General features: G+C 35.2%; 2 protein-coding genes across 2 annotated transcripts; both read left to right on the top strand.

The window, feature by feature from the left end:
- The first annotated feature begins 654 nt into the window (after positions 1-654).
- On the top strand, positions 655-2,037 carry LOC111371456 (guanylate kinase 2, chloroplastic/mitochondrial-like). Its single transcript, XM_022993456.1, has one exon. It carries the CDS (start codon positions 833-835, stop codon positions 1,757-1,759), a length of 927 nt encoding a protein of 308 aa, XP_022849224.1. The 5' UTR covers positions 655-832; the 3' UTR covers positions 1,760-2,037.
- Positions 2,038-7,542: 5,505 nt separating this feature from the next.
- Positions 7,543-10,518, top strand: LOC111371455. Its single transcript, XM_022993455.1, has 2 exons — positions 7,543-9,812; positions 9,914-10,518. Exons 1-2 carry the CDS (start codon positions 7,734-7,736, stop codon positions 10,337-10,339), a joined length of 2,505 nt encoding a protein of 834 aa, XP_022849223.1. The 5' UTR covers positions 7,543-7,733; the 3' UTR covers positions 10,340-10,518.
- The last annotated feature ends 1,513 nt before the right edge of the window (positions 10,519-12,031 follow it).

Here is a 12,031-nt window from a genome sequence, read left to right as displayed (position 1 = left end):
AGTTTTAAATGTAGGGACATCTAATTGAAAGCTTAACATAAAATTTTGACTTCATGTTTTTGTATGGAAGATGATTGGGTGTTTGTGCATCTTAGTTCTCACCTTAAGAGATCTTTCAAGAATTAAGACATTTTTTCTGGTCATAGTTCTTATCTTCATTCTCGACACATACCAATCATTTTAGGCGCAGGTGAGTAATATGGGAATTAGGAAGTATTTACCACTAATTTCATTATGGACAATTAATTTAAATCCTCGACTTGTACTCCCTCGTTATTTTTTGAATTGGAGATTTTTCAAGAAATATGAAAAATGTTTGACAAGTTGTTCACAAAGTATCCACATCAAGAAGGATATGCTAGTCCTTTACCTTCACACGTACTGCTTCCTTGGAGTCATTCTGCAGTTAATGTCAATCAAATCGAAGAAAGCACGCGAGTTGTGGGATTCTCATAGCCCAAAATTTCATAATGGTAGCGTTCTTTATAAATTGCTGAATTTATTATATGTAACCAATTCGTGTTATTTGCGTCAATTTTCTATTTTCATTTAATCCAACGCTTCTGCACTAAAGATCAAGCCCAACAAATCGTGGCCCAAAAACCTGGAGCTCAAAAATCAAAACCAAATTACTGAAATTATGGAAAAAAAAAAATGAAAAATCCCAAAACTGAAAATTTCGGGGAAGAAAAAGGATGAACCCTAAATCTGATAATACAGAATAAAAAATTATCTCGAATTCTCAGGGAAATAGGTCTACTTTTTCTTGATTCCCACGTCAAAATTTCTCACAGAAAAAACATTTCAATTCTAGTATACGCGAATATATTCGATGCTATTCCGAAGGCTATGCGTCACTTTATCGAAATCTCGCGACTACCCTTTTTTTCTTTCTCCAAAATTGATAAACCCTTTGGCTAGTTTAAACTCAAACCCAGAATTTATATCGAATTGTGAATCCGTGAAACTAAGTTTTCGGAGGCGGTTGTCAGTGAATTCGCACAATTTGGAGTCCGAAAACGCTGCTAGTCCCACTATGGATGATCCTAGGAGGCCCCCAGTCGTCCCCATTCCACCCCCGGAAACTGCCGAACCGGCCGAGGTATTCAGGGCCCTGGAGGCCTCTTTGGGCTCGCAATTTAGCTCTCAGCCCATAGTCCCGAACCCTGGACCTTTGATTATTGTGATAAGTGGACCCAGTGGTGTTGGCAAAGATGCTGTGATCAAAAGATTGAGAGAAGTTAGAGAAAATTTGCATTTTGTGGTTACAGCAACTAGCCGGGCTAAAAGGCCTGGAGAAGTTGACGGAAAAGACTACTTTTTTGTGAGTAAAGAGAAATTTTTGTCCATGATCCAGAAAAACGAGCTCTTGGAGTATGCATTGGTGTATGGTGATTATAAGGGGATACCAAAGCAGCAGATTAGGCAGTACGTGGAGAAAGGGTGTGACATTGTGTTGAGAGTGGATATACAGGGTGCCATAACGTTGAGAAGGATCTTGAGAAAGAGTGCGATTTTCGTGTTTTTAGTGGCAGAGAGTGAGGAGGCATTGGTAAAGAGATTGATTGATAGGAAGACAGAAACGAAGGAGACTCTGCTCATGAGGGTGGCAACAGCTAGGGAAGAGGTGAGGCATTTGAAAGAGTTCGATTATGTGGTTGTAAACAAGGAAGGTGAGTTGGAGAGCTCAGTAAAGCTGGTGGAGTCTATTATTGATGCTGAGAAGGCTAAAGTGCAGCAAACTAGAGTGGTCATTTAGATAAGATCCCCTTAAAAAAATTTGGGTTAGTAAAGTGCACGTTGAAACTTAATGGAGTACCTGTGAAACTCACTTTGTTATGGCATATTGTCATCGGTTATGTTCTTAAATCTTAGCAATGTTTGACCATTTTTCCAATGATTGATTCCTCTGTGTGTCAATGAGTTTATTCGTGAGGTCACTGCGTCAATGTTTCTTGGATCTTTGAATTTGGGTGAGTATGTCTGTATCTTATAATTACTGAATTTTTAAATTAAAAGAGCACTATTTTGCTATAACTTCCTAGCAAAGCACAATCTTTTGCATTCAAAATTGATGATTGTGTTTGCATACCTATCTTGTTATGTAACTCGAGAGTTGTTCTTTCTACCTTCTTTCTTGTTGGCACTATAGGCATTTTTTTCTATTCCAATTTTACTATTGCTTTTATGATATAGGTATTTTATATGTTTTTATCTTTTGTGGGTAACTCTCAATGAGAGGAGGCTCCTGAATGTAGTAAAAATGCACGTCGCAATGGACAAGCAAATGTCCATGCAATCTAACAATTGTTAACACATTCAGTATGCTTCATCAATTAAGACATTTTTCTACCATGATGGGCCCATAGTACCTAAATATCCTAACATGTAAAAGCTATAAAGATTCTGGGTAATATGTTTATCTGATTCACTAATTAATAATATTATTAGTTCTTAACTTTGTGAATGAAATAAGAAGTATTATTAGCACTCAAACTTCCTCTGTAGATAACATCCTACCAAACTGATACAACGTAATTGCAGCTGTGACTCTAGAGACTAACTTGGTGACCTTCATAAATTTTCACTTGTCTGTGGGTATTGACATGCAGATAAAATTGTTCACTCAGTTGAGAGGTTCCACAAAGTAATGCAAATATTATGCATGAAAATCATCTTAATCAAAATTAAAAATTCTTTTTAAGGCAATTTAAAAGACACATTCCACTCTCTATCTTAGCAAATTTTAACCAATCTAAGTGAGGGTATGTTTGTGATTCAGGCATGCTGTATCGTTTGAGAAATATTTATTGTATGCAACATTGGATGTGCATTTTAAAGAGAGAGTATGTTCCATCTGTGGCTCACAACTACTCTGCATTCTGTTCTTTTTGGTCATGAGCAACATGATTGGGGCCTGGCCCCCCTCCTCCCACCTAAACTCCCTTCCTAAGAGATTCTCACTTGCATTACTTGCAGGTGAGTTGATATAAACACTAGGACAGCACCCTTTGATCTAAAACAGCATTGATATGTAGCTTGCCTGAAAATTTATATTATATATGGGAACATATGAATTGACAGAACCTTCTGCATACAGTGGTAATTATTTCATTATTTGGCTATATGTATTAGAGGCTGTTTTTAGACACTTTTTTCAGCACATCTCAAATATCTAGAGATGCTCAGCTTTCACATTTGCTAGCATTAACTTCATTTGCATGTTTGTTTTAGGTAAGCTCTTTATCTAACATAGCGACGTTAATAGGAGTCATAATGACATAAGCTTAAAGGGTCGTGGCAAATGAGTTTTTCCCCCCTTCTTATTCACTGCTTAAATTTGCCCGTCTCAATTCCTGATGTGGAATATTCAAGGTTGGCAACATAATCCACTATCCCTTTATGGTTGTTGTTTATGATTGAATGATTCCATACACAATTTCATGTTTCATTTTTGTTGCATGAACATTTCAATTAGGGTAGTCTGTCTGTGTCTGGTACGTGTTGAACACGTGTCGTATACTGACCCGGACACTTTACCATAAACATTATTCTTTTTTATTAGAAATATTATATATTTTGAACTCAAAGTTAATGATAAATAACAAATAGGTACTTATATTTAAACAAGAAAAATTACTAACAAGCATAAAACTAGTTATATAAATGAAAATTTTTTAAAAATTTAATCAATGTGTTAGTACCTTTTTGAAAAATCGCGTGTCAACGTATCTGATACATGTCATGATAGACACACTTGTTCGTTTGATTTGCTTATTTTTAGATAGTGAATGGTGTTCTTTCTTCCATTCTATCCTATTTATTGGTACTGATCATTGATGCTGGAAAGCGGTTTTTGAGTGAAGTTACACAATCCAGTTTGTTTATTGTATTATATGAGGAAGGCAACAAAGTTTTTTTTTTTTTTTTTTTTTTTTGAAAAATTACTTTTTCGTAAATAATGAAATGAAGAAATGTGAAAGTAGCTAAAAGGATTTTCTGAGTTCATTAATCTTGACACTGCAGGTCTATGTTGTGTCATATAATCTGCCATTTATTAAATTGTATATGACTTGGATGTTAAAGGACAAGAAGTCCATAAGATGAATAGCAGAGATTAGGATGATAAGATGGATGTGTGGTCATGCTAAAATGGAGAGCAAGAAGTGGAGGTGGCGCGTTGAGGATAAATTAAGAAAAAGATGACTTAGGTGCTTGGGCATGTTTTGGGTTGACTAGAGGGGGTTCATAAAAAAGCTGTTATTCCGGTAGAGCAAGATAGAAAAGGGAAAGGAGGGTAGACAAATATTAACTTGGTCTGTTCAGTATCTAGTTTTTAAACTATCGTAGTACATCTGGCAAGAACGAAGTGGAATGACTCAATTTGATTAATGTAGCAAAGGCTTAGTCGGATGATGTTGTTTTACATGACTCAATCTTTGTTTTTGTTCGAATAGGCTTATTCCTCACGAATCAGATGCTACTTTATGGGTGCTGACATTTTTGTCAAGATTTGGTACCTATGTTTTCTTGTTCTGACGTTCAGGCTGTTGTCATTATCTCTTCACCTAGATTGCATTCTTTTGTGGAAGTCTATAATTACATTTTGACACATTCTTCTTCTTCTTTGGTCTCGAATGGACTGTCAAAGCTTAGTTAGCAGGTAGTCCCATGCAATCGCAGAAGAAATATATAACGATTATTTACCATTAAGTGCATGTCCTGCCATGTTTAAAACATTTAGTTATAGGTTTGTTGGATTTGAATATTTTGTACTAAATATGCACTGTAAGAATTGGTTCAAAGTTGTTGGAAAGATGATGTATATGGCTCATGAATTTAGAGTTCTTTATTCCATTGAAAAATATTTTATAGAGGCATGCAATATGTGGTTAGCATGTTTTATGTACTATTGCAACATTCAACTTTTTTAGTTCTGTATACAAAATCTTCACCTAACATGAATGTCATGTAGGCCATTCATGTGCTTGAGGACATGAGTTTTTGTTGACATTATTTACATTCGAAGAGAAGGAGAGAAATGAATGCCATGAAGGCCCTTGCAAAAAACACTTGTTGAGATGGACCGCTGTTCGGGTGGTATCTAGTCCCTAGTTGTATAGGTGAGCCCTACTCGTTTGACACCACTATATGTAAGGAGTGGGAACTTACGAGGTCGAATAGGTTATTCAGAGGCTCAAAAGGTTCAAGGATGACTCTGACAACTTTAACCTAGTTTGGATCCATGGAGTAAGGTTTTTCCGAGAATAAAATTGTGTTTCAAGTAAAAGTAGAACTAGTGAGCAAACTCCAACTCTACCTAGGCCTTCGCCTTTGCTGTCTTGGGAATGCCCATTTTAAAATTTTCTTTGTTTCATGGGGGGTGTTTTATAATTTAGTTAAACTGTCTAATTAGGGTTTGGTTATGTTGAATTGAATAGAGTTATCTTGGAATGTTTTCTCAATTTCCATGTCTAATACTAGTCATCCATTAAAATTGACAAGGGCCGAATTTTTGTTATACGTTTATTTATCATGTACTTAACTAAAATGGTTTGTACTGTCAGATGAGCCATCCATCTGCAGGCAATTTTGAATTGAAAAACTAAAAAGAAACAAGAAAAATCTTAACTTTTATCTATTATTATTTACGGTGCGATTAATTCCAAATATGAAATTTGCATTGAAAGAAAATAAATTACTTAGAATTTATTTGTATGAAATTTGTCAATTAAAAGGTGTTTGACACTCACTTGTATAGAAAAATGAATTTTACAATAGTAAATTGATGGAGAATGTGTAGATGAAAAATAAAGAAGAGTTTTAGATTTATGTCTAGTATTATTTTAATGAAGAATGTATGATTAAAAGGAAGATAAAAGAAAATATATTTTTGTTAAAAATGATAATCAAACGGGATCTAAATATGTTTGATTGATTTAATTTTTAATTTAGAATATATTGTACTTGTTCATTTTTTATTGGTAGGTAGATGAGAAAAAGTAGATAGATGAGAGAGAGAAAGAGAGAGTGAATTTCCTGGAAAACAATCATACTCCTTCTAATGAAAATATTTTTCTTGATTTAAAAAAATATATATATATATTGCCATGTTTGATTATCATTTTTATCAAAATATATTTTCCTCTCTTTTCTTTTTAACCACACATTCTTCATTAAAATAATATTACACAAATAAAAAAAATTTCATTCTTTTCATCCATACATTCTCCATCAATCTACTATTTTAAAATTCATTTTTCTATAAAATGCCCTTATAGAAACGTGACCAAAAGTAAGAAAATATTTTCTATGAAAAAATGACAATCAAACAGCACAAAAGTAGGAATTTAAGTAAAAAAAAAAAATACAATTTTCATGAAAAAAATTGACAATCAAACGCACAATTTATAATTTTATTCAATACTAGTACTAAACACGTATGACGGTGATTAACACAGTCATGGCCTTGCTGGAAATTTTTCAACAAGCACGATAACCATAACGACAAGCAATAATTAAGCTAAATTAGTTTTATTCTTAGGATTAGGGCTACATGGTACAATCATTTGTTTATTTGAAAGTCGAATGTCAATGCCTTGCAATTCGTAAGTTATTTGGGACCGAGTATATGCTAATGTCCAGATCATAAACTCTGGCTGATCTCTTCAAATCTCAATCTTTACCAACTAAAGCCTAAAATACAAGTAAAAACTTCCCAATTGGAAAAAAATTAAGGCAAGTTTCTTCATAAAGAAACAAGTAGTTACATAATCAAACATAATCATTATAATAAATAAAAAAGTTTATGTTTGAGAATTCTTGACTTGACTTATAATAATAAGAAGTTTTTAATGGCGGCTATCCCGATCTAGCCATTCATTGGTGAGTACTTAAAAATGTAGACCAAAAATTTGAATATACATGGTAAGTAAATGTCGATAATCTTTCTCTCTCTCTTAAGTCATAATAAATTATTTTATATTTTAAAATAGTGTGTTGATTTCATTTTCCATTTATTTTTGTAAATCTTGTATATAGTTTCAAGAATTACAAGGAACATTTTACTTGTGAAGCACCAGACGAAAATTAATCCGAACAAGGTGAATTGAACAGTACTAAACTCAGCTAACATTTTTAGTCGGATATATAAATAATGATTAAATCGAAGTCATGTGCTAAACTGTGAATGCACAATTTGGGTTTAGTTGGATTCAATTGATAGATCCATTGATTGTTGAACTTCGAGGATTGGATAGAAAATTTTATTATGTTATATTATATATATTTATAGTTTTTATTGATGGATAAATAGTTGTAATGCTCTTCAAAATGTCAAAGTCAACCATTTTCAAGTCATAACTCCATTTCATTAAGGTTCCCTTATTTTGTTTCACACGGAACTAGTTGGTTCTCCATGAAATAATAGTATTTTGACAAGCTGGTTTTGATTCTTTCAACCATGGCTATGCACACGTATGAAAGAAATCCAATTAATAAATACCTCTTCACAAATTAAACGTGTCCCCTAAGATCATTTTCCCTCTCTGCAATACCTCCCACGTCATATATAGCTACCAACTATTGTCATCTTCAATCAAGAACTTAGTACACATCAAGAATTTCAGACAGAGAACTCATTTTCTGTTACTTCTTAAGCCATTTTTTTTTTCAATTCAATCTAGTTCGATTTGAAGCAAGATTTTGGCTTAAACAATATCCTGAAGATCAGTATGGATCCCGGAGCATCAAATATTGAATCTGAAGGTAATGTACATCTGCAGATATCTGAGCTTAATGCTAGGCTAAGTGAAACGGGCAGTGTTAGTCCAGCCATATTTGAGCCCCAAACTTGTTCTGATGTGACAAATAATAGCAGCACGGCTGATTCTGTGTCTCGAATGAGGCCTGCAATTCTGGCACCAGAAAAGAAACTTACCCTTTTCGCACTTCATCTTGCATTGCTGGAGAAAGCAGCGTCAGGAATCGGAACTCTCGGATTCGTATGGGCTACTGTTGTTCTACTTGGTGGTTTTGCCATTACGTTAGATAAAACAGACTTTTGGTTCATAACCGTTATTCTTTTAATTGAGGGAACCCGAATATTTAGCAGGAGTCATGAGCTCGAATGGCAACATCAGGCCACATGGTCTATTACTGATGTTGGGATCAGTAGTTTTCATGCTATAAAATCGAGTTCCAGTTTGATACTTAGAACGATGAAGACAATTTTTAAGCCAATTTTTAACTCCAGAAAGGTGAGCCAACGGAGCAGGGAGATTTCAGGGACGACTCGTCAAGCTAGCAGGCAAAATTGGGATAAAAAAAAGATGCCAAATCGAACATGGACAAGTTCAGAGGTCCCACTTCTTCCTTATGCAAAATGTGTATTTACTACAAGAAATGTTAGTAAGGTTTTCCATTGGCTTCAACTTGCATCAGCAACAGCCTGTGTGGTGCTCTCGACGATCAAGCTTGTCCATCAAAACTATGGAGAAGTCCAGAATGGAGAAACGGATGAGAAGAACAGGAAAGCGGCTCTAATATTTTTCTATTCCTTGGCCTTGGCAGAGGCATTGCTGTTTCTCTTGGAGAAAGTCTATTGGGAGTGGAAAGTCAGCGTTCGGCGACTACTGGACAAGGTGAACAAGGAGTGTGATTTGGGAGAATCGGGCATCATTTCGATCAAAAGATTCTTCTATGATGCCTATTCAAAATGTGTCAATGGAAGCATTTTTGATGGTCTGAAAATGGACATGGTTTCATTTGCAATGGAATTGCTAGACTCTAGTTCCCCTGATGAGCAGCTTATTGGAGCCAGAATCTTGAGAAATTTTTCCACAAGCCAGCTGTTTTCGGAGGATACTCTCCAAAAGATTGGAATAAACTTATCAGTCATGAATAGATTAGTCGATATGTTGAATTGGAAAGACCCTCAAGAAGAAGAGATCAGGTATTCAGCTGCAGAAATCTTGTCAAAACTGGCTGAAAAAATGCAAAACTCTATACGGATTGCAGGAATACCGGGTTCTATGGAGTCGATATCATGCCTTCTGCACATCAGCCAGATCCATAGTGGAGCAACGGATGAAATTTCTGAGAAGAGAATAATCTTTGACAATGAGAACTATGGTTCTCGGGTATTCAATCATTTGGGGCTTCTCATTTTGAAGAAACTCGCTCGTGACCAAGATATCTGTGGAAAAATTGGTAACTCGAGGGGTCTCCTACCGAAGATTATTGACTTCATGCATGCTGAAGAGAGCGTGTTGACAGATTCAACAGCTGCACACCCTCAAATTTTAACTTTGAAACGATCTCTGCAGGTTCTCAAGATGCTAGCTGGAACAGCAGGTGCTGCAGGAAGTCAACAAAGAAAAAGGATTTCTGAGGTTGTTTTCACAATTAGCTATATCCGTGATATACTAAGGTATGGAAAAAAGCATCCCAAGCTGCAAATATTGGCGATCGAAGTCTTGACTAGCCTTGCGATAGAAAAGGATGCAACGGAGAGGATTGGGAGTACAGGCGGAGTTCTTAAAGAATTGTTCAACATTTTCTTCAACGAGGAGATGCCAGAAAATTGGAGTCATGTAAGAGTCTCAGCGGGGGAAGCACTATCTATGCTAGTACTTGAAAGTAAGAATGATTGTCAGCGTATTATGAAGTTGAGGATGAATCAGAAGCTCGTTAAAGCATTGGAATCTCCATTGCTTCGAATAAATGCAGCTAGAATTATAAGAAACTTATGCGCATATAGGGGAGAAGATTGCTTCGAACAATTAAAGGGACTCACTGATGCAGGACCGGCAGTAAGTTTTCATATCAAGACCCTGTTTTCTAAAGTTTTAACATCTGAATCCTCAAGAGACCTTGGAACGAAAGAAATATTTATAACTTTTCCCATTTTCAGGTCCTTAAAGCTATCAAGGACGAAGAAAACAAATTGCTCGAAGTAATGGTTGGAGTTGCAGCATGCATTTTCAAATTTATTACAGCTCAAGAAGCCAGCAATATGTTTAAGAGAGCTCAATTTCCAGAATCCGATCTGGCCTACAAACTTGTCCAAATTCTGAAGAATTATCAGTATCCCTCAATAAAAGTCCCAAACATGAGAAGATATGCAATAGAGTTAGCAATTTGGATGATGAAAGATAATGAAGCGAACATCTTAACTTTTGCGAGACTGGGAATACAAAGTGAACTGGAGTCCATATTGGACACCATGTCCGAGCTGGAGAATTTCAATATCTTTTCCGGGACTGTTGGCCTGTGCCGGCACAGCACAACAATTCATACGCTAGTTGAAATGGCCATGAAGCTGCTGTCGGAGAAGTAAAGATATAAACTAGGTCGCACGGACACTTCAATTAGAACATTGTGTCCATATCTGATAGCGACACTCTTCGGATACTCTACGTTGATCATTTTTCTTTATTTATAATAAATATTAGATATTTGTAATTCAAAGTTATTATTGAATAACAAACATGTACTCATATTTAAAAAATATCCACAAAAAAATTAATAACAAATATAAATCTATACTATATAAATCAAGAATTTTAAAGAATATTATTGATGTATCGGCAAGATGTCGTGTCAATATTTTTTTGAAAAAATTGCGCATTGACAATATTTTTTTGAAAATCACATGTGGACTTATCCGACACATATTGTGGGCATACGCGTCCGTGTCCATATCCGTGCATCACAGAACATAGAAATCCCAATTTGATCAAGAATTTATGGCCAGTGGATACGTGTTAAAACATTGTTTTTATTGTATATTGTGGATTATTTTTCAGATTTGCTCCAGTAATGCATTAGCAGTAAAGCTGTTATTTAGAACCATCAGTTCACGAGGCCCGGTTCCTTTTTGGGATCGAGTGATTCATCCTTCCTGGAAGCAACATCTTAATCTCTGTTTTATCTCACTCTCCAAGTGCTTAATTTTGGATATGATTATCAATCTGATACCTCAATGATACTCACAGGACTTTCAATCGGTCTTTTCTAGAATTCCTTAGCACACCACAGAGAGATTTTTCCCTTATAGATAAGCAAGACAAAATAAGGTAGATCTTCAAATAGCTAGTTGTAGAGTTTAAAGTGTAGTATACAAAAGATTATTACAATTACAATGCGGAATAATAAACTCTCAAAGTGTAAAACCGAACCAAAACAACCCAAAGCTTCTTCAACACCACCAATGAAGTGTTCTTGATGTTGAACTCAGTTTTGTGCCACACCGGATCATGCACCGTCGTCCACGGGAATGACAATGGATATATCGAGATAAGATCTGCCGGAAGCCACCAAAAATTTCGCCGAAGTTCTGGAAAGCTCCTACTCGGTTACCTCTCTATGCTCTCTCTCAAATGTTATGCAAATTCCAAAAATGATAGAATGAAAATGTCATAATTAGAGAGCCAATTCATTTGAATTCAAAATTCAAATATTGTACTATAGTCAACAAGAGAGTGACAACACTAGTCTAGATAATTGACCAGAAGATTAAATCCTAGTTGGATTTAATCTTATATTACTCCATAATTAGCATAATCCGAGTCACATTCTCTAGACCAAACAACTTGCACCAATAATAGTATGTGATCCATCTTTCACTAGTTTAAGAAAGTAAAGTAACTTCCGTCATTTTTCATCTTGAATTGATCAAAGCCAAAAGTATGATGAATAGAAGGAAAGGAGAGAAGGCCCTTCTATCTACTATCAGTAGAAGTAACCGTATCATCTTCCTAGTTGAATGAGAATAACCCATTTAGTCTTTTATCAAACTCCTAACAATAGAAATGGGGATTAAGACTACCCTATTCACAAAAGATATACCTTTTAAATACATAACCTCCAGTTGAATGCAGGGACGGATCTAGGATTGGATCCACGATCGGGCTACAAAATTTTAAACCGGACTACTACGTGAAAAAAAAAATTTTTACACATAAAAAACTGATTTTTTACCCAAAAAAAATAAAAAATACCTTAAAAAAAAAATCTTGGACCTGGGGGG

This window comes from Olea europaea, chromosome 22, assembly GCF_002742605.1.
Source record: "Olea europaea var. sylvestris chromosome 22, O_europaea_v1, whole genome shotgun sequence".
NCBI classification, from domain to species: domain Eukaryota; kingdom Viridiplantae; phylum Streptophyta; class Magnoliopsida; order Lamiales; family Oleaceae; genus Olea; species Olea europaea.
This window is presented reverse-complemented; position numbering and strand designations above follow the sequence as displayed.

Bases quoted from the DNA above. Each gene is read 5' to 3' on its own strand.
- LOC111371456 (XM_022993456.1), top strand. From the start codon at position 833: ATGCTATTCCGAAGGCTATGCGTCACTTTATCGAAATCTCGCGACTAC.
- LOC111371455 (XM_022993455.1), top strand. From the start codon at position 7,734: ATGGATCCCGGAGCATCAAATATTGAATCTGAAGGTAATGTACATCTG. The intron at 9,813-9,913 runs GTAAGTTTTCAT...TCCCATTTTCAG, and splicing joins TCACTGATGCAGGACCGGCA to GTCCTTAAAGCTATCAAGGA.